Consider the following 23304-nt stretch of genomic DNA (forward strand, 5'->3'; position numbering starts at 1 on the left):
GCTATGTAGAGCCTGGATAGAACTGGCTGGGTCTACTTTGGAGCCTGTGAAGTATATGGTGGGTTGCAGTGGACCCAGGAATCTGGAAGGTAAAGGGAGGAGCTAGAAACAGAAATATTTTAGAGATATGTAGTCAGGCAGAATCTGATATGAGGAACATATCAGCAGCATAACAGTTATTGCTGCTACTCTACCACATTTCAGGAAATTCAAGTTCCTTGTGATTTTCCCTGACACCCCGCCCCCTTTTTCGTGAAAACCAGGGCTTCTATTCCAATGCTAGAACCTTTCTTTAGTTTTCCTCAAAGCCTGGAGATCTATTTCATGTAGCCACAAATGTGTCACTATTATTTATTCATGAGTGACAAGGGGGATGAATTTGGATGGTGCTCGATTTAGCTCTTTTAATCTCAGGACTTCTTGCTTTACATTGTGCACTGAGTTATGGTTATCGGAGTGCAAAATATATGCAACCTGTATCAGTTGAAAATGGCACAAGGCCATTTCAATCATCAGTTTTCTCAGCAAAATTGATGGAAGCAGGGACCCAATCCTTTCCTTGCCAACGTCTCTGTGCATTTTTTTCTGGGGAAAGCAGCAATTTAAACTCTTGAGCATTATTCTCAGCTGATCCAAGGGAAATGAATTTTTATTCTTTTCAGCTTTGAAAATAGAGACTTCCTGGAAGTCTAAAAGTTCACATGATTGTTTCTTTCTGTTGCGCTCTCTGGTTACACACCAGCTATGAAAAGGGAAAAGCACTCAAACTGTACACAGCCAGAATATATGGTGCCAGCTTAATAAAGTCTTTTCAAACAGTACATCATGTTTAGCTGTGCCATAAAGGTTTTATTGGTACACGCCTGTCCTTACAAATGATGGGCCCATAATTCATTAAAGCAGAACATTCCAATAGTGCCAATAAATCTTTATATAACACTTCATAGATGCTTATTGAACATACATCAAGTAATGGCACAAAGGGTATTGATGTGAAGAGTTTTAGATGTGCCTTGATTAATTATGCCCTTTACCCCAGAGGTCTTTTAAAGGGTAGTTCACTATTTGAGATCATCAGCCTGTGACGCAGGACAGGATTTCTGCATATAATTTACCGTAAAAAAATTAGTATTCACCAGTTTCAGTTGCCTGTTATAGGAAATTTTGTTGGCATGTGGGTATCTCACCATTCAACAGGTGAGATTGGCTGGGATGCCAAACTTGTAAATATCTATTTTATTTAAGGTATTTATACTGTAGTTTTCAATCATGTCTTCAAGTCAGTTTCTGGGAAGGGAAGATGGAATCCAGTAAAAAATCAAATAAGCTATTCAAAATAGAACAAATGAACCAAGAAATAGAAGATTTAGTACAGGTCTAGCTGCTGCAGAGTAAGCAAGTAAAAGATTACATAGACAAATTCTGTATTAATTAATAGCTATCAACAGATGAAGAGAATAAAACTGATTTGACCTGGCACCTAAAAGAGCAGACTAGATGTCAGGTGAATGTCTCTGTGGAGAGTCTTCAGTCAGGGTACCATCACCGAAAAGGCCTATTCAACTCCCATCAGCACAATGATTTCTGCTTACACAACATCATACCCTCCAACATTTCTCCAATGAAAATGAAGAGATGCTCATGCTGATGGAACAGGAGACTTAGTGCTATGTTGGGTGGACAGGTTCCTATGGGAAGGTGATCATAGAAGCATAGAGTTGGAAGGGACCCCCAAGGTAATCTAATTCAACTCCATCCAATGCAGGAATCCTGCCCACAGCCATACCTGGGTGGGCTTGAACCACCAACCTTCTGGTTAACAGACACACTGACCCCTTGTGCCACTGGGACTCCTCTTTCAGTGCTCTCCATCTCAGGGCATGTAGGGCTCTGTAGATGAAGGCCAGAATGTTGAATTTTTCCCAGAAACAAATTAGGAGGCATTGTAGATTTTCAAAAGTAATGAAACATGTTCTTTCCTGAATATCACAGTTAGCATTCATATTTGCCTTAGAACTGAGACAAGGGCCTAGCACTTTTGCTTTCCCAATGGCTATTGGGAAATTATCTTTTTAAGGAGGCTTTCCTGAAAGAGTGACTCAGCCATTTTACAGTGGTACCTCTAATTATGAACTTAATTCGTTCCGCAGGTCCGTTCTTAACTTGAAACTGTTCTTAACTAGAGGTGTGCTTTCGCTAATGGGGCCTCTTGCTGCCGCTGCGCCACTGGCACACGATTTCCATTCTCATCCTGGGGCAAAGTTCTCAACCTGAGGTAACTTTTCCAGGTTAGCTGAGTTTGTAACCTGAAGCGTTTGTAACCTGAGGCGTTTTGTAACTCGAAGTACCACTGTATATGGTATTACTGTAGTGAATTTTGTGATCTGATGCTTTTTAAAATCTGTTTTTAATTGCTATGTATACTTCATTTTACTATGTTGTTGATCATTTACGTTGTAGACTGCTTTGGAAATATATACCGGGAAGCAGCTTACAAATCCTTAAATTAATAAATACATTATCCTAATTATGCCTAGATGGTTGGATAGTGTTCTCAAAGCTACCAGCATGAGTTTGACCAAACTGCGGGAGGCAGTGGAAGACAGGAGTGCCTGGCGTGCTCTGGTCCATGGGGTCACGAAGAGTCGGACATGACTAAATGACTAAACAACAACAACAACAACAAATTATGCCTAAGATGTACTTTCTGTATACTTGTCCTAGCTTCATTTACTATCTTTTATTGAATATGACTTACCGGTATATACCACTTAATCATGACTGACCTTTGAGTGGATGGCATAGAATACAAAAAAGATAACAACCAAGACCCAGCGGCGGAGCAAGCCGATCGGGTACCTGAGGTGGCGCGTGTGCCCTGCATCCAGGGGCGGGACCAGCTGCCCACAGGGGCGGGGCCAGCTGGGGCAGGACGGTCTGTGGGGTCTCGGAGGAGTCTGCCACTCAGCTACCCTACAGCTGAAGGGGAGGTGGCAGGTGAATCGTTTGGGTAGCGTGGAGCCTGCAGGCGCCCAAGCCACCACAACACTCCCAGGAGAGACACGTGGGTTGGGGGTGCTGCAGGCCCTGTGGTGAGTGCCACCCGGCATTTTGTCACCCCCCTCAGTGGTGACACCCGGGGCAGCCTGCCTCCACTGTACCCCCCTTCCTCCACCTCTGCAACCAAGACCTTTTCCAAAGGAAGGTTTGGGATCAGACAAAAAGGAGAACATTCTAGATGTAAGGCAACCCTAACACTTTCCCCTTGCAAACCATTTGAAAGTGTCATATTTTTAGCCACACATTTTCTTTAGCTCAGCAGAAAACCAGTGTACCTCCCACAAAAGACAGCACCCCCAGCTAAATCGCTGGCATCAGAAGCAAAGAGACCTGAATCTGGGGTGATGGGAAATGGCAAAAGAGCTGGGTCTTAAAGGTTTCTAAGCTTCCCATTCTGCTAAAGCTGGCTGTGATCCTCCCTTTCTTCCTTGACTTTAAAAGCACACGGCTGAGCAATTTACAGGATTCACCAAAGCTCACCTCTTGCTTCCTTATGAAGACTCCTTGAATGAACGTTTTACAAAAAAAAAAAAAAAAGAAAGGAAGGATAACCCAAATAGTTTTGTTTGGCTATTTCCCCCCCACCCAAACGGCTGCTTTCTGCAAGCTGGTGTTCATAATGTATCTTTCCTATGCAACCGGAAGCAGCTTCTCACATTATATTTGTTTATATGTGAAAAAAGTAATTTCGGCACATCATGATGAGCTGCAAATGGGGCACGGTATTCAGGTGCAGGAAATCTGAACTACATTTCAGAAAACTGCAGAAAGTCAGATGCGCATGCAGTGGCAAACACATTATCCTGTCTCATAATACGTGAATGGTGCTGAAAGCCATTTTGCAATAACAACAAAGTGTGATTCCCGCCCTCCCCCCCGCACTTCTTGTGTAACATGAGAAATCATGGGCGTCTTGGGTAGAACTACATGATTCTCTCTTACAGTGGTGATACACAAGCCTCTGCTTCCTACGTTATGCAGGAAAAGACAGAAATGGAGGGAAAGTGGTTTGTGCATCCCCTTGTGCATTGCTCAGCTGAAGAGGCCCTTTGGATCAGAACTCGTGCACTTTTCTGGAATACAAAACTGTCTGCGAACATGAAAAAGTCATTTGCAGTTTCATGTAGTAAACAGGCGTTTTGTTCGAAAAGCTGTTCCTGCCAGGAAAACATCAGTTTCTGTGTGCTGTTGGCTGCAAAAAAATTACAGCACTCCATTTTATACAATGTTTGCTTACAAGCAGGGCTGTGAAAACTGCTGTTTGCTCATCAAAATGAGCCATTTTAGCTGCTGAAAATTAGGTGCACACAGTGCATGAGTGCACGGAGGGGACAGCACTCCCCCCCCCCGGCTTCTTCTTGCCCCATGGTTCTTTCCTCCTGCCCCCCTTCACTCTGTACACAAATTTCTTTTTTCAATGATGGCTAGGACAGGAACAGTATGTGCTTCCACTCTGAAATACCTGTGGTGATATTCAAACTACCTTTAACCCAGCTTACCAGAGGCTTCTTAAGGCCCATGCTTAAGATAATAGAACTTGAATTGATTTTTTTAAGAACTTCCTTTAGCTTGGTGTTAATCAGGGTGTTTAAAAAAAGCACCAAAGGGCGAATTTTCTTACTCTGTGCATGTAGACATATTTTCCTAAGAAGCGCAGCCTCTGGGCCATCTGCTTGGAGGAAGCCCCAAATGCTTGATTGTCCCCCATTGAAGAGCTGCACAATTCACCGTTTTCTTCTCCGTGTTGCAGAAAATCAAAGCAAATGGTGCTCCTGAGGGGTGAAGGTCATTTTTAAGCATTTAATTTATGAGTGCAACAGCCGGAGCTGGAAATGCTGTAGTTTTGGCCTGACTAGGACCACATCTCACAATCTGAGCACCACAGGTAAACTTTTGATTACTGCCTCAGCAAGATGGCTGCTTGCAGTCATGTGGATACAGAAAAGGCAATGCAAGCCAGTCCACAATGGAGAGCCAGTTCACTCAGACACCTCACCATGTGTGAACTTGGCAGTCCTATTACAAGAACTGTTCCTAACTAAAAGCAACTGAATGATCCAGTACAGATTTGAAAACAATGGCAGCTATATTCTGAATATTATGCAACTATCCACTTAGCACACAGCCTATAGTATTTGGTAACAATTGTGCATTCACTTTTATCTTATGTATTATAGCAAGGTCTCAGGACTAGCTGGGGGGAAATGGTAGTTACAGTTTGATTCGATGGTAGCATAATATTATTAATGAGTGATGGCCATACACTTTGATTTTCAGTGCCAAGCTGCAGGAGGGAATATAATGCACCAAATGATTTTACTAGAATTACCTTCTAAAGGCATACAGACTTCTTAAACAAGATGGAGTGTGGCTTGCATTTTCACTATGCCAAGAAGCCCAGGGGGTGAAATTACAAAGCATTTCACTAGCCTGGGTGTGTTTTCAGTTTCTGCCCTTTCACAATTGCTGACTGTGAAGAACTGTAGCAATGGCAAATCATGGCAGTTGGAACGTAAGTCATATTATATATTTGATAGCAGCACATGCAGAGGGTAGGAAAAACTGAGCTGTAAACTCAAGCCCTATTCAGGTATTCTGCAACACCGATAACGTGAGCGGGGAAATACGAATGAGTGCAGGGTTCAAAATCAGACGGGGTGTGTCAACAGGTAGGAGGAAGCTCCACAATTCAGAACTGTGTCTTCCTTGAGATGGAGGGTGGTGGTGGGGGTAGCAACTGAGGTGGGGGGAGCAGAGCTTAGCTCCCTTCTCTCTCTCTCTCTCTCTCTCTCTCTCTCTCTCTCTCTCTTGTCTCTTTCTCTCTGCGTGTGTGGAGATTTTATAGCTGAGCAGAATACCCCAAAGGGAGTTCTAGGCAATCTCTTAAAACCAAAACAACCACCAAGTATTTTCAACAGAAAATATGCAGATGGACCTTTCAATTGCCATCTTTTATGCATGCATGCATGAAAAACCCCTTCCCCCAAAAAACACTCTGTGAAAAATACCAATGAAATGCATCATGTTTTGCAGGAGGAAGAACTTACAAAATTCATTTCAAATTTCTTACTTTAGGTACATGAAATATACTCGTAGTTGAGTGCTGATTTCATGCTCTTTATTTCAGCTCATGGTAAACAGTGAGTGAGTGCTTTCCCCTAAAACCTCTGGCTATACAGTGGTGCCCCGCAAGACGAATGCCTCGCAAGACGGAAAACTCACTAGACAAAAGGGTTTTCCGTTTTGGAGGTGCTTCGCAAAACGAATCTCCTATGGGCTTGCTTTGCAAGACGAAAATGTCTTGCGAGTTCCTGCGGGCGTTTTTTCCTTTCCTCCCCCTTTTTCTAAGCAGCTAAGCCACTTATCAGCTGATCCGATAAGCTGATAAGCCGCTAATAGCGCTAATAGCGCTAATCCTCTAATCTGTCAATGGGCTTGCTTCGCAAGACGAAAAAACCGCTAGACGAAGAGAATCACGGAACTGATTCTTTTCATCTTGCGAGGCACCACTGTATATACAGTGGTACCTCGGGTTACAGATGCTTCAGGTTACAGATGCTTCAGGTTACAGACTCTGCTAACCCAGAAATAGTACCTCGGGTTAAGAACTTTGCTTCAGGATGAGAACAGAAATCGTGCTCCAGCGGCGTGGCAGCAGCGGGAGGTGCCTAAAGTGGTGCTTCAGGTTAAGAACAGTTTCAGGTTAAGAACGGACCTCCAGAACGAATTAAGTTCTTAACCCGAGGTACCACTGTACATTATTTACACAATGAGTCCCGTGTGATTGGCTGATTGAACTCCCCTCCTGTAGCCTGATTGGGCTGTTCCTGCAGGCCAATCAGGTTGCTGATTCACTTCTTCCTGGAGCTGGATTGGGTGGCTCCTGCAGACCAATCAGGTTGCTGATTCACTTCTTCCTGGAGCTGGATTGGGTGGCTCCTGCAGACCAGTCAGGTTGCTGCCTTCTAGGATCCTACCTGCCTATTGTTCTAGGATCCAAGTTCTCTTTTACATATATCACAACTCCTCTTTTTTTGACCTTGTCTGATGAGATAAATTCTTGTCCTAGTCTTTTGTTTATAAGTAATCTCCTGTGAGCTCTGGTTATATGGGTTTCTTGTAGGCATATCAAATCCACTTGTTCTCTGTTCAGAATATGAAAAACTTGTCGTCTCCTCAAAGGCATATTGAGCCCATTACAATTCCAACTAAGGAATTGCAGAGCCATCTTGTTATTTTTCTGGCACTCCTCCAACAGCTCCAAGTTGTTGCTCTTCCTCTGATGGTGGTGGAATGTGTCCAAACGAAAGATTCAAAATGTCTATTGCTCTCCTCTGTTCTGCAATTGGGTCCACAGTTCCCTTCTGTAGGTCCTCTCGGTTTCTTTCCAAAAATTTCTCTTTATCTTGTATAGTCTTTATTTTCACCTTCTTCCCCTTGTAATCGAAAGACAGTCCCTGTGGAAATTCCCACCTAAAGAGGATGGAATTCTTCTTTAACAGAAGAACCAGATCCTTATAGAAGGTTCTCAGATCCAAGATATATTTTGGGATGTCTTTAAAAATCTGTACAGCCGAATTTCCAATTTGCAAGGCCTTTTCAAAATGTAGTCTTAATATTTTGTCTCTTTCTTCCTTAGATCTGAGGGTAATCAAACAATCCCTCGGGGTCTTTCTGTTCTGTTTTTTGCCCAGTCTAAACGCTGTTGTGATTTTAAATTCGTCTTCCTCCAAATCTTCCCAGCAGTCAGCAAACTCTTGTGTTAAGAACTCCACGAGATTATCACCTTCGTTCTCTGGAATTAATCTCAATTTCAAATTTCTCTCTTTTCTCTGTAATTCCCACAAAGCCAGAGTTGCGTCATGCTCATACACCTTTTTGGCAATCGGTTCTAAGTTCTCTTGAGTCTCTCCAGCAATAGCTCTAGCTTCTTCCGCAATTTTACGTGTTGCAGAATTTTCCTGGACCAATTTGTTTATAGATTCTGCATTCAGATCTAATCTTGCTGATATCTCTGTTAATTTTTGTGTATTTTCTGAGCTCTGCTTTGTTAAGGTCTCCAGGGATTGGTTTATCTTAAGTAAGGCTTGTGTCACAGCATCCATGGAGACAGCTGTCACTTTTTCTTGTCCTGTTGTTCCTGTAGGTCCTGTAGGAGTTGCGCCTGTGATCGAGCCTCTCTTCTTTTGTTGCTGTTGCTGTTGCTGTTGTTGTTGTCTAGTCTTAGCTCTTGTGGCTATCTCTTCTAGTGGACCACTCATGTCCCAAGGTCGTTTCCCACGGGAACCGTTTCCCGATGGAAAATTCCACTGTCCTGAGCTGTGTCGGCCTTTACTTTACCCTCTAGGGGGAGCAAATCAAAATGTCCAAATACAAAGACAAGGAAAATGTCCAAATACGAAAAGAAAGGAAGGAAGTTCAAAACAAGTATATCAGGAGGCTTATAAATACAAATTGCAGCAGTTTCCCAGTAGATACTGTCTCAGCCTACTCTGGTATACTGTAGCAAAAAAGTCCAGGAACTTTGTGTCACAATGTAACAATGTAACTTTCACAGGAAAAAGTCAGTTCAGTGCCCTATTGTCTTACTTAGCAGTCCGTTTCAGGTTATTGAGGCAGCAGAAAATTTTTTCTTTTAAATAGATCATGCAGTTACTAATGTCTCTTTTGCCTCCCCTCTGCCCTGCTAGCTAGAGGGGAGATCTAAAGTCCAAATGTCAGATTTAATTAATCAAAGGCAATGTCTCTTGCGGATGCAGCTTTAAAGTTTCGTTGCTTTCACTTTCATGCAGTCGGGGGAAGGCAGACTTCCTTAATTTTTACCTCCCCGTTTTCGGCCAAATTTCCAGATTTTAGTTTCAAATAGACGTTCAGTCTTACTCACGGGTTTTTCCAGTCCAAAATTTACAGGAAGGAATCGGCGCTCTCCGCTAATAGCGACGCGGCTTCACCCTGCGGGCTGGGTAGCGATTCTCAGCACCGCGCTCCCCTGATGTCGTTCCGGAGCCTTTAAAAATGCTCTTTCTGCGGTAAAGGGGGGCGCTCCTGGTGCCCACCGAATCTCCTCGTTCACAGGCTTCCGCGCCTGTGATTTTAGGGGTCCCCCGCTTGCCGTAGCGGGTCAGACCCGAACTCGCAGAGCAGTCCTCCTCCGGAGCTCGGAAAGAGGACCGCCATTAGCGCTGGCGCCGACCGGAAGTCTCTCGCTGCCTTCTAGGATCCTACCTGCCTATTGTTCTAGGATCCAAGTTCAGTACATAACAGATCAGATCACAAAAAGAGGATATGCATCACCAAAAGAAAAAAATGGAACAAAAGAGGGTGCAGGCCTCAAAAAGGACATTTTTCAACCACCCAAAAGCACCCAAGGAACACAAAGCAGTGTCAAAGCAGCCTAAGTAGAGGAGGGAGTGGCGTGGTAAGGGGTGTGGTCTATGGAAAGTCCTAAGGGCCAAATATAGAGATCTGGGTGAACCACATTTGTCCTGTGGTTCCAAACCCCAGTTTATCACATTATTTACATGCTGCCCTGGTTCTGTCTGGCATAATGGGAGTGTGGCGGGAGGGGGAGCCCAGGCTCTCTTTCTTTAACACTGGAGTACTTCAATAAAATGATGTTTACCACTGAGTCAGTTTTAACTAGAATATTGTAGTTGACTGAAGTCCCAATCTGTTCTTTTGCTGAGAGGGCTCCTGGGATTGTTAATGGGACATGGAACACTTCACTTTTGGTACACTGACTAAAATGCAGTGCAGTTTAGTAGAAAGTGAATGTCATTACTGCCTGCTTATAGCTGTGTGGTGGCCTAGATTAAATGAGTTTGGAAGTGCGGACATATTGAAGCCATGTGGCCATGACATACACAATAACAAACTCTTAAACCATTATTGGCATTCTCACCAGAGAACTAAGAGACTAAACATCTCTGGAGAATGAACAGTCTTTTCATAGGGACCTGCCAAATGCCTGTTATCCAGGTTCACACACAAACAAGGTATTTTGAATTTGCATGCTATTTCCTGCATCTGAATATTAACCGCACTGGAATGTTAAAAGGACTTTTGAAAGCAAAAATCAAAACCACATGTATTTCAGGATCTGAAAATTGTATAACCATAAATTAATCTAAATGCATATTTGCAAAAGTGTGCAATGCAGTCAAGACTGGTATCTTTTCTTCTCCTGCTCTGGCCAGACTATGAGGGCCCACTTGCACTATACATTTAAAACAGTATCATCCCACTTTAAGCAATCATAGCTTCCTTCAAAGGATCCTGGTAACTGTGGTTTATTACAGGTGCTGAGAGTTGTTAGTGTTGGGATACTACCAGGGAGACAGAGCCATCAGGCAGGCCCCAGTCATCTCCGGACGATCACCGGTCTCCCGTGGAACAGCATCAGTCAATTAGTGACACGAGCCTCAGAGACATTCCAAGACTTGTGCACACCCTTTCTGCAGAGTCTCCACAACAAAAGACACTGACAGGAGAGCATATTTACACAAAGGATCAGCACAAAGGAAAAACATGACTCCTTGCCTCCGTGTCCAGGAAAACAGCCAGAACAAAAGCTATATACAAAACGGAAGTTCCCAGCGAGAAGCTGGAAGTCAACAGGCATGTGATACACAACAATCATGCCTGACCATTTAAGGTGGAACGGAAATATCCTAACAGTTAGGTGACCCCTATTTTCCTTACAGAGCTTCAATTCCCAAAGATCCTGGGAAGAGGATTATTAAACCACTCTGAGAATTGTAGTTCTGTGAGTGGTTAACTGACCCAAATGATTTTAAATAAATTTTTCCCTGCCTTTAATAAAATAACTGTTTAAATGTCTTCCTTTAATAAAAGCTTATTTGTTTTGGTTTAACTTTGTCTGCAGTCTTGTTTTTCACCCTACGCCTGAATTATCGCATTACCTTCTACCGAGTGTTGGCAGGTTCAGCAAGTTCCAGGCTGCATACACACCCTACATTTAAAACACATTTAAAGGTTCACAGGAACCATAGTCTGCCTCTCACAGAGCTACAATCCCAAGCACCATTAAACTACAATTCCCAGAATAATTGGGAAAGATCATGTGCTTTAAATGTAAGGAACGTACAGATAGGGTTTGTTATACCACACATCTCTTGTGGTGTATGCAACATCTTGTGCTAACACAGCACTCCAAAACAAAAGCACTTATTTTCAAGAGTCATGTTGGAACATCACACATGCAGATGAGCACATCTATATGTACCATTGTGTATAATTGGATGAAGGATAACAGTCCACTATGTTGCACTGTTGTGTGTTTAAAGCCACCCTAAATTCCACTCTAAGTTTCCCTAAGTGCTGAATTTATAACTAATTTTAAAACATGCTCAGAAAAGACATGTAGGCAATAGAAAGCAAACAACATCCAGCTTACCAGAGTTGCAAGAATATAGTGGTAGCCTATCCCATTTTTTCCAAGCTTGATGATCTGTGGTGGTGAAACACAAAACATTTTATTTAGCAGTATAATTTGCTGGTAAAACAAAGAGACTTTCACAATGTCTCTCCTGCTTCTGCAATTATTTTAGTTCAGTTGTACTATAAATGAGAATATTTGCATCAGGACTACTGAAAAGCTACTTAAAAAAACACAAACCCATTCCCATATTCAAGCCAGAAGAAACTGTCTGTAATGACACATGGGGTTACAGTTGCTACGTGATCGGAATAAGCAAGGAAGAAGTTGCAAAATGTTACTATATCCCCAAAGTAGGGTGCAAACGCATAATACATTATCCTCATGCATCGCAAATGTTTTAGAAAATTATGCTGCTCTCTATCTCACAAGCAAAGGGCGATGATGATCACCGCTACTGACAGGAGCAGTTTGCTGTCATATCTTCCAGGGCTGGCTTGTGTATTAGACAATGGTAGAGCGAACAAAAGGCAGAGGGAGTTTGCCTTTTGCTTTCTCAGCTTTTGCCGTGATGTCTCAAATGGGACTTGCAGACTTCACCTGGACTGGCCTCCATGAACTCCTGGGGTTATCGGGGGCCCACAGACCATCTCACAGATGAGGGAAGAGATGGAATGCTTACTTCACGTATGACAGCAGAAGCAGGTGAAAAAAGAAGCACAAGCTATGTCTTTGTAAGAGCAGAAGGACAATATAAAAACTGCCTTGAGGTTTCAACAGCAACCAGCTAAGTGTATCAACCTGGCAAACAGGGTGTGGCCACCCCAGATTATTTTTCAGATATTCAGAGGTAGGATGTCTCTGCACATGGAGGTTTCATTTTCCCGCCATGGTTAACATGTCTGACTTCTGTAGCAGTGTGTCATGGTTTAAATAGGAGGTTGGAAACTTTCAGCCCTCATTTCTGTGAGGGGCAAGAGGAAACAGGGTGCCAGAGAGATAGAAAGAAGGTAGAAGAAATAGATTAAAAGAGTGACTCTGCCCATTTTGGGCTCTGACCTCACCCATTGGCTCTGGCCCAGCATGTATGCTCCCATCCCCACAACAGATTACTCCTGAGAAAGTGCCACTCTCAGCTGCCACACTATTCAATATTTTTGGGGGTGACTTCTATGATAGTTCTGGGATGATACTTTATTTTTTCTGAGCCTCCATCAGTGACTTCCCCAGCAGAACTAAAGGACCGGCTGAACGGCCTAAGGGCAGAGGTCTTCACCCATAGGCACTAAAAGGCAGAAAGGTACTGAATTGAGTATCCCTGGGTGCAATTAATGCTCAAGGCATTTCCTTTCTGGTCAGCACCTACAGTCTGCAAGAAGAGCCTATTGCAGGTCTGTAAATGGGATGGAAGGGGACGTGGGTGGCGCTGTGGGTTAAACCACAGAGCCTAGCACTTGCTGATCAGAAGGTCGGCAGTTCGAATCCCCGTGACGGGGTGAGCTCCCGCTGCTCAGTCCCAGCTCCTGCCAACCTAGCAGTTCGAAAGCACGTCAAAGTGCAAGTAGATAAATAGGTACCGCTCCGGCGGGAAGGTAAATGGCGTTTCCGTGCACTGCTCTGGTTCTCCAGAAGTGACTTAGTCATGCTGGCCACATGACCCGGAAGCTGTACGCCGGCTCCCTCGGCCAATAAAGTGAGATGAGCGCTGCAACCCCAGAGTCGGCCACGACTAGACCTAATGGTGAGGGGTCCGTTTACCTTAAATGGGATGGAAACCCTCACCATTATGCCTTGTTCCAGGGTTACGGGGTTTATAAACATGCTCAGGTTCCTGCTCACCTTAAAGGTTATATTCCGGTTAAATGGGCACAGCAGCATTTAACCGTGAACAATCTGCACTATGTCTGGAGAGCAAAGGTGGCCCCAAGGGCACACAGATCTAGCTTGTGCAACATTATAAGTTTATATATGGCATTCCTCTATAACAAACGTGTAGTGTTGTCTGTGAATTTCTCTCCCCAGCACCATGACCTTTGAGGGCTGAATGCAGACAGTTTTACTGTTCTTTGTCACTATAAATGCTGAATGGCTCATAATGCTGTCGGGTTCCTTTGCCAGTAATAGATATCTTTCCATTGCCTTTGTGGAAATGAAGAGACTCTTTCTAAAGGGCAGAGTTAGTTGCACTCTTCCTCATCTGCTTTTATTGACATTGTTTTTTTCCATCCACTTTCGCCCCATCCCCTACCAGCACAGTATATGCTTGGGCTGAGCTCTTATCAAGTTTGCATGAACCAAAACACTGGCAATGCTACCTATTGGGAAATGGAGAGGAGAGCGGCAGGACAGCAACCCTGAGCTATTTCTGTCCATTTCTCCCCACCCACTCCTGCATCTTTATGAGCTTTTTTTAGCTACAGACAAGAATAGGTACAATACAAATTAAATTCTGGGACCTTTCGATTTCTTTTTAATAGAGCACATGACCACAGAATGAAAAAGTGCAGATGGGTTTTCAATTAAACATCAATGCCCAGGTGGGATCTGTAGGAATACTCAACAATGTCATAAAGATCCCTGGCATTACAATTATCACCAAATGGATTAGTGGTTATTGGACACTTGTTCATATGTTAACTGGCTCACCTGCCTTAGCCTTTTGCAGAAATGCTCTTGAGTATACATTAAAAGCTGTCTGAGTCCTATGCTAATAACCCAGCACCTCAATTAATGTTATCAGAGCAGACATTTGTTAGCACTTCTGGATACAAATAAGTAAGGCTCCACCACCTTTCACACCAGGCAGATCTCCTGGGTGGGATAATTAAATAATGACTGCAGCAAATGAGTCTGGAACGTCTGCAGATCAGCATGATCTTTCACAAAAGGCTCATTTCAGTTGCATGGATTTCTTCTGAACCCAGGAAGTGGCTTAAGCTTCATGATATTTTAGGGTACTATTGCCAGGCAGGAAAAGAAAAGGACTGCCTTATGAGCTATCAGTGCAGATTGGAAATAACTAGAACAAAATGAATATGGAAAGCGAGGCTGTTGTTTTAAAATTATGTCGTCTGTTTCTCACTGTTTGCAGATGTATGTACAAAAACAAACCCAGAAAACTGCTATCTCATAAGATATATTTTATATAAAAAGAATGTGAATAGAGCTCCTGCATACAGGCCCACTTGCTTCAGTGTGTATACAATTACTATCCCCCCCCTTTAATATTTATATGCTGGGTATAAATTCAACTTCCTAGTTCCCTCTCAAGATTGTGGCACTGCGATACCCCCCCCCCCTTGAGAAACCTTTTTCTTCCATGGCCCTCTTAAAAGACACTAACATATATCCAAACAATTAATATATGTTTGGGCTAAAACTATATGTTTCTGTTAGCCTTTGTGGTCAAATAACATGTTGTGCCTCCTGATGCTATTTCCTTTTTCCTTCTGCATGAGGAAGCTTGGATTGTGGCCTGTTACCTAAAGGGCTGGCTTATGTGTGTATTTATTTATTGAAAGAGATAGGAAACAGGTTTAAGTTACACATGTTGTCAATCATCTCTGGCAATCCACCAAATGCAAATCAAACAAAATGTGATGCAAAATGAATTTTTAAAGGACTTCTATCTACCACTGTGTCTTAAAATGTAAGAACCAGATGCCAGATGCAGGAAAGTTAAACCTACAAGCCTGGAACATGTTGTGAATTTCACCATTCAATGTTTATTTTGTAGTCCAAAGATAAAAGTTTTTTCACCCAGAGAAGGAAACCTGAGTCAAATCCTACTGACTTCCCTTCTGTTATTATGTTTCAGTTGTAAAGTGTATACTGAAGAATTGTGGATCTGTGTTTACTACTATTTATTAAATTTCTGGCATCACTGCTGAATATCTCTGGAATGAAAGCATAGCTCCTCAGCAGCATAAATCACAGTTCAGGTTTCAGGCATAAGGCAACAGGTGACTACAAATAAACAGATGGGATGAGCCCAGGGGAACAGTGAGATTAATCTGATAAACATTCTAATCCCAGAATTACAGCACAGCAGCTGTTTTGTCATAGGCAATTTTTCATGCACCAGCGCAAACAAGCTACCTGTATATGGATTTTGCAAAAGGCATCCATTTATCTCTGCAGCTATTTCTGCCTTCCCATATACTGGTATGGCCTACTGGGGCCACTTTGTGTGAATACAATTGTGGTGTTTTTACAATTCATATCTGTTGTGTCACATGCAAAATTGACTTAATTGTGACTCATTTACACATTTGGTTGTTTATATCTTACATAGAACACATAGGTGAGGTGTGTCTGTCTCCGTCATTGTGGATTTGCACGAGGAACTTACAAACATTCCTGTTTACCCACACATTTGATGGTTAAAAGACATCCATCCTGATAGCCCTGAGATCTCTGGTTGAGATAATATTTTTAACTGTTTTTTAAAATAAATAATGTGTTTGCCTCTCTGGCCTCCTTTGGCAGGAAGGGAGGAATATAAATTGAAATAATGAATGAAGAAATAAATAATTTTGGGAATGTTGAAGGCAATATAGAAGAAACAAGGTGATAGCTTCAGGGGTCCACTGAGATATCTCCAGAATAATATTATGGTATGACTGAGAACTAGATGGGAGACCAGGAAGTGTAGGGCTATTATTATTATTATTATTATTATTATTATTATTAATCAGATGGCACATTATTCCGTCTTCCTGTTTCCCTACCTGTTAATTTCTCCCTTTTTATGTAATCTTTCACACAACATAAAAGTGACTTCTGGAAATTTAGTGGACTCTAGCAGAATTTAAGGTTGCAAAATGTATCGGAGTAAATAGAACTTAATTATTAAGATATCCCCCTTTTTTAAAAAAGCCATCTTATGGAGAGACTATATCATGTCAAATGCTGCAGTCCCAAAGAGGCCCCCCAAATGGCTTAGAATAAAAATATTAGCAAATCAGCAAAGAAAATGCCATACAAATATCTACTTATTAAATTCCTTCAAATAAATTTTATTGACTCAGGAAAACATTCAGAGCCTGCTAGTCTGCAGTAGGGGGAAAAACATATAAAGTGTCTTAAAAGGGTAACATGTTTATTCTGACATAAATGTTTGTGGATTAAAACCCACTTTCCTGTAATAAATATGGTAGCTTTTTGGGTGCCATAAGACTCCTTGTTGTTTTTTCCTGTCTCAGCAGCACTTAATATTGGCACTCACCTTGCCCAAGATAGCGTTGAGCCGCTCTGATTCACAGTCCACCACCACCACCCGCTCCTTCTTCTTCTCCAGGTTCTGGAAGAGTGACTTGTACTCTTCTTCTGTTGTTGTCATTATATTGACAGCTGTCACCTGCCAGTTTTTTTCTGCAGCTGTATCCAACACTTTCTGAAGTACTGACAAACCTGAGATGGGATGAGATGAGGTGGGGAAAAGAAGAAATAAATCATTCCCCCCCCCCAAAAAAAAAAATCATATGCCACCATTTCCAAGGTGACTTATATCAAAACCACCATGCACAGTATATCAAATCTATGAATCCCACGGTTAGTTCTTCTAAATGGCTTTCCTTGTACAACTGTCAGTAATATTGTGACCATTGTAAATGATTTATTTGTAAGTATAGCCTACCACTACAGTCGTACCTTGATTCTGGGATGCCTTGGCACTTGTATGTTTTGGCTCCTGACAGCCACAAACCCAGAAATGAGTTTGCAAATATTTTTTGGAAGCTGAATGTCCGACGCGGCTTAAGTGGCTTCCGGCTGAGTGCAGGAAGCTCCTGCAGCCAACCGGAAGCTGCGCCTTGGTTTTCAAACGTTTTTGGAAGTTGAATGGATTTCCGGAACAAATTACATTTGAGAACCAAGGTATGGCTGTATATCTATAAGCTTCAGGGCAATTTAATATGTAATATTTATATATACAGCGTGATTGAAGTTTCAAACATTTATGTGAGAAGTCGCCAGCTGAGGAGTGTACAGGTTCCGTTCTTCCCCACTGCAGGGTTGTGGCCATGGGCAAGGCTCAATACATGAAAGGAACTGACCTTAAATTCTAAAGACAGATGGACTCTTTAGCATACCAGACCCACAAACCAACACTAAAGAATGCAGAGAATTTTACTTAACTGATAAGGTGAGTCAAGTTAACTCCATTAATATAGGAACAGAATTGTGAGGGGTTCTATAAGCATAGTATATTCGGTTGGGAGCCACCCAGAATGGCTGGGGAAACCCAGCCAGATGGGTGGGGTATTATTATTATTATTATTATTATTATTATTATTATTATTATTATTATTATTATTATTAATATCTGATAAAGTGTGGCCTCCCTGTTGTGAGAACCCCTCAAGTTTTACTTCTGAGGGAATTACAGGCCTTTAAAAAAAGCCCCACTTATATACTGAAGGGAAAGCAATGACTCATGTCACATATTTTTCAGCAAACCTGTAAGACAGGCTAGTATTGTTGTTCCCATACTGCAGGTTTGGAGAGGACTGATGCTGAAGCCATTTCATGGTGACTTGCCTAACTCAGGCTAGTAAAGATGCTTAGTGAGCTGCCAATATTCTGCTCCCAGAGATGGGCCTCCCCACCCAACTGCCACCAGTGGTTCTTGCCCTGACGGGATGGGAGAAGATGCTGAAATGGGCTTTTAAAAAGGTATTATTATTATTATTATTATTTGCCCCATTTGTATTTTCTATTTTATTGTATAATTGTCACCGGTGCTCACTGTTTTAATAATTTTATGTATAACGCTTCGTGAAGTGAAAATTGGTTAAAAAAGGAAGAAATGACTAAAATAATTACACAAACAAGTACAATTATGGGGGAAATGAAATTTGATCCGATGGCCTTGGTGCATTCTATGACTAACAAGGAGTCTTCTTCCCTACTCCCCCTCCCTCACCAATCCTGCTGTGTGTCACACTTCACTCAGACTCACCCCGGTCAGCGTCATAAATATACATAAATTTCTGGCACTTGTAATATTCTATAACACTGATGAGGGCATCCTGTAGTTCTGGGCGCAGCTGAAGAACAAATTGATTGGATGTGTCGACAGGGAAGCTGGGTGTTACAAAGCAGACGTGGAGTGCCCCACAGAAGGATGTGAGCATGTTGACAGTCCTCCTCTCATAAAAGCCAAAGATAGCGTAGACACCCTTGGAAAACTGTGAACAGACTGAGAAGGGGGGGAGGGGGAGGGGATAGAAGTCAGTCAGAGAGGCAGCAAAAAGATTAGGCTCATTTTCATTTTATCTTTGCAAGTATATGCATGATTCAAAACTACTCCACATCTCACTGAATGAAAGCCTCAAGGTCTGAGTAATCAAGAAAGTTTAGCCTGTTCAGGAATTATTCTGGTTTAGAAATATGCAGGGAGGCTTCCCACTACAGACAGTCACCTTCCAACTCGAGGACAACCGACAATTTGATGGACACGCCCCACCCCACCATGCAATATGTGCAATCCATTGCACATGGTTTCCTTCACCAAAAACACATGGAGCATTGTGGAATGACACTTTCAATTCGTTACTTAGAACTGGATAGAAGCTATACCTTACATAGAGGCAAAACCTCACTCTGGGAGGGGAGGGTGGTAGTGAGTTTTATTTGTTGTTATTATGTAATTCTGTTTTAAGTGTGAAACCAACAAAACATGTTAAACAAAAAACAGCATGGAGGAACAAAGAGATGGAAGTCTGCTCTGGATCTGAACTCGTCAGAGATCATGAGTGTGCATTTGTTGATAACTTGCTGGCCCATTGACTAATAGAAGATAACTTCTGTCCATTCTGTATGATTTATTTTGGAAACAGCAGGTCTGTGCTCTCATGTGAGATTAAAAGGCCTGGAGTGATGGTTTCTCAAATACTTAACAGAGGAACTTAGATTTAAAAAGCAGGGGGCAGGACTCCCCTAATGAACCACATCAGTGTAAGCCCTATACAAGCAGACTAACGTCCCCCCCAAAAAAAATCGGTTTGTGGGTTGGTAGGGATCAGGAGAACCCACAAACTGTGTGCAGGGAAGAGAGAGAAGAGAGATTTCTATCTGGAAAGATTGAATTCCTGCACATGTGGACTATTTGTCATAGTGTGTGCTGAATTCCACTGAGTAGAAATAAGGTTTCAGTTGCATCCAACACACTCACTCAAGCAAAGGGGGAAAAGGGTGGTGTTATGAGTTGTCTGACTCTAGCATCCTGTGACATATAACACATAGGAACTGGATAAAAATGGTTCTAAGAAGTCAACATAATAAACATTTATGAAAGCAACATGTTTCTGACAGCCAGTGGAAACTTACAGTTCACGGAGAAGAGGTGTTAGATTTTCATAGCAACAAACTGTACAGATCTATGCGAGCACTTTTTTCTTTCATGGAGAATTAGTAGTTATCAAAACATCTATCTTAGGACTGGAATCCTGTCTAGTCACATTAAAGTCTCATATTTCAAAACCTGAATTTTGCTTTAAAAAGTTCATGATAAAATCAACATTCGGCCATCCAATAAAGCTCTAAAATGTCAGTTTATCCTACCACTTTGCAGTGGCTTCCTTAGTAGTCTGTGTGTTTGAAGCTGATTTATCTTTAAGGACATGTGAGTAAATGAAACAGGCTTCACTTTTCCAGGCCAAGAAATACTGAATTATCAACTCATTGAAGAATACTGGGCTAGATAGCCTTTGGTCTCATTCAGAATTCTAATGTTTTTATGGAAGAAACATAAAGGAAGCATTGAAAAGCTGAAAGAAGAGTTATTACCGTTAATATTACCTCAGACATTAAACTGGGTTTTTATTAATCAATCATATATATATATATATATATATATATATATATATATATAGCCTTACCACACAACGACACAATATATTTAAAGAACATAGCATAAAAGGAGCCCTGGTAGACCAGGCTGAAGGCATTTGTTCTCACAGAAGCCAGTCTATAGGAAGTCCTCAAAGAATGTTCACGAACCGCAGCATTGGTATGCAGAGGCAGACTGTCTCTGGACAGTATTCAGTTACAGAGTCCCTTCCTCACAAGGATTTCTGCTCGTACAACTGGATTTTCCTCTTCTCCTGTCCCTATATGTGCCTCATGCTTTCCAAACTGAGGAATCCCTAGAGCAGATTCGTTTATTTATTAAATTTCAGGGGAGACATAGGGGGACATTAAATGCAGGGGAGACATAGGGGGAAGCATTCCATTATGCAAGGAAAACTCTCTCCCTCAGATACTGGAGGTTATATAGCCATCATGACTGGTAGCCATTGGCTGACATTCTCCTTTAATTGTTGCTTCCATTGCACATTTGTAAGCCAATGATCTAAGTTTACTAATATTAATCTAATTCAGAGCCATGGAGCAATTCAAATGACACCAATTGGGCCATGTAGGCTAAAAATCACACAGTTTCCAGATAAAATGTATAACTGATTGCATTACTTGTGCTACACACATCAGCTTTTATCCGTCCAAACTGTAATTCGAATATGCCATCCCTGCCCCTGAAATCTGGTAAAAAAAAAATCACTTGTTATTCAGACAACCAAGTCTGCTTGGGAGTGAGTGAACACCCACACTGTGATAGTTTGGTCATATATTTTTGGCTGTGTGTAAGAATGCAGAATGGCTGAAAACAGACATTTTTACATAACTGAAACCAAGGTTTCAAAATGTCAGATAGGCCTAGCTTTCTTTGAATATAATTTCAATATTTCCCATTGCTGCTAGGTCTTGGTCTCTTGTCAATCATCTCCTCAGGAGAGTACTTGAAAGAGACCATGGAAGTGCTTGAAGGCTGATAGCTACAATTTTTCTGGGGGGAAAGTGCATGGTGGGGAACAGCAGCATATCTTGAGTGGTAAACCTCAGGCTTATATACTGTCAAGCTCATTTAACTTCACTCATGTTTATGGTACATTCCAATTATTCTAAATCAAATTCTTAGGTGCTAGCGCTGAGAGCCTTTCCTCCTCTGACCAAGCCCTTGGCTTTAACATTAGCGGTGGACATGTCTGGGAAATTGGGGGGGGGGACTGAATTAGTTCTCCTTGATCTAACATCCAGACTTACATTCACCTGTGTGAAGAATTCTATCAAACAAAGGGGTTTGGTCTTATACAAAGCCTATTTTGATGCCTTGCTCATTTTGCTTGGGTTTTTGTCACTAGCTAGGTGGTTAATTTAGTTTACTAATTCCGAATGGACCTCCTTTTTTTGTATGTATGTGTTCTAGAGATGGCCAAAGTATAGCTATGGGGAATTATATTCTTCCACCCCAATTGAAAGAAATGTAAGAAGTGAAGACATAATAACTCTGGTCTATTTTAGGAATTCTGAAGAGGAAACCTGAAGAAGGTGTCTAAAAACACACCATGAAACAAGTTGCCATGAATATTAAGTGCCATCAGCTAGCAGAGCTCGTGGTATGGGAGTAAAAGTAAGGAGAGGAAAAGAAGAGGAAAAGTAAGTAATAGTTTCCAGTCTTACAATGATCTGAATTGTTGTAAGATTTCTGGCCTGAAAATTATCCCACCCCTCAATCAAAACCATACTGGCAGGGATTAATTTCACGCCTCTTCAAGCAGCTGTCCCATATATTCTTCAAGAACTAACACGAGTAGACTAATACTGCATTTCTTCAAGGATAACTTCTGGCTGCAAATCTACTCATGGACCCCCAGCCAAAAAAATACCAGCATAATTCAAATGGGAGAGAGAGCATAGGTCAGTGACGCAGCATACATTTCACACATAGAAGGCTACAGATTCAGTCCCTAGCACCAAGGAGCAGAGACTGTAAGAGACCTCCACTGACTGGGACCATGGACAGCTCCTGCAAGACAAGAGCAGATAATGCTGAGATAAGCAGCCCATCTGACCTGGAATAAGGCAGTTTCCTATCTTTCTTATTCCTAGCTCCTCAGTTTCCTGTGCACATTCAGGCTTCATGTCTTCTAATTAACAAGTTAACTTGACTGGGTATCTCCCTCACAGCAAATATAGAAAAGCTATTGGGGCAAATACAAAATAATAATCCGCTAAAAAACAACTCCTCAACAGACTATACTCCTGAGCCATCACCATGACACTTTCCAAGACAGTGTTCCCAATTTTTTCAGAGTGTGCAAAAGGGACTGTTGCATATATTTAATGGAGTATCTTAGAAGAAAATATGGCGGCTCTTCTTTTTTTGAGACACACAGTTTACTGGTAGGGACCCACTAATGGGTTGTGTCCTGAACCAAGGTAGGTCACAACAGAAGCATTTCCAACATGTGAATATATGTTAAAAGATTAAGAATTGGGTTCCCAATTGCATGTTTGGGTTCTGGGTCTGAGAAAGTTGAAGATACCAGCACAGCTAAACACCTGCCCAGGAGGACTCCCCTGAGTGAGTGCTTGAGGGACCTGCTCTTGCCACTTACCATCTGGCTTGGAGCGGGGCCTGGGGCCTCACAAGGACTGCGTGCTGCTTGCGGCCTGCTGCCCAGGAAGACTCCCTGAGTGAGTGCTTGTGGGCCCTGCTCTTGCCACTTACCATCTGGCTTGGGGCGGGGCCTGGGGCCTCACAAGGACTGCGTGCTGCTTGCGGCCTGCTGCCGAGGAGGACTCCCTGAGTGAGTGCTTGAGGGCCCTGCTCTTGCCACTTACCATCTGGCTTGGGGCGGGGCCTGGGGCCTCACAAGGACTGTGTGCTGCTTGCGGCCTGCTGCCCAGGAAGACTCCCTGAGTGAGTGCCTGAGGGCCCTGCTCCTTCCTGCCACTTACCATCTGGCCTGGGGCGGGGCCTGAAGCCTCCAAAGGACTGCGTG

General features: G+C 42.4%; 1 protein-coding gene and 1 long non-coding RNA gene across 8 annotated transcripts in view; one reads left to right on the forward strand and one right to left on the reverse strand.

Moving 5' to 3' along the window:
• The window catches only part of GRIA1 (glutamate ionotropic receptor AMPA type subunit 1), a 206045-nt gene that overhangs the window by 79460 nt on the left and 103281 nt on the right, over positions 1-23304 (reverse strand). For all 7 annotated transcript variants that reach the window (XR_014004672.1, XM_081181116.1, XM_081181117.1 and 4 more), the window contains exons 3-5: positions 18420-18659; positions 16686-16870; positions 11477-11530 (exon numbers count right to left, since the gene is read on the reverse strand). Coding sequence is in view for 6 of the 7 variants with exons in the window: in XM_081181116.1 (XP_081037242.1) it covers positions 11477-11530; positions 16686-16870; positions 18420-18659 (479 nt within the window). In the remaining variant the exon portion in view is untranslated. The remainder of the gene's footprint in view (positions 1-11476; positions 11531-16685; positions 16871-18419; positions 18660-23304) is intronic.
• Positions 16955-21926, forward strand: LOC308580035. Its single transcript, XR_014004678.1, has 2 exons — positions 16955-18133; positions 21821-21926. It is a non-coding gene; the product is annotated as an uncharacterized lncRNA (long non-coding RNA).

This window comes from Podarcis bocagei (genome assembly GCF_964188305.1).
Source record: "Podarcis bocagei genome assembly, chromosome: 2".
Classification (NCBI taxonomy): Eukaryota; Metazoa; Chordata; class Lepidosauria; order Squamata; family Lacertidae; genus Podarcis; species Podarcis bocagei.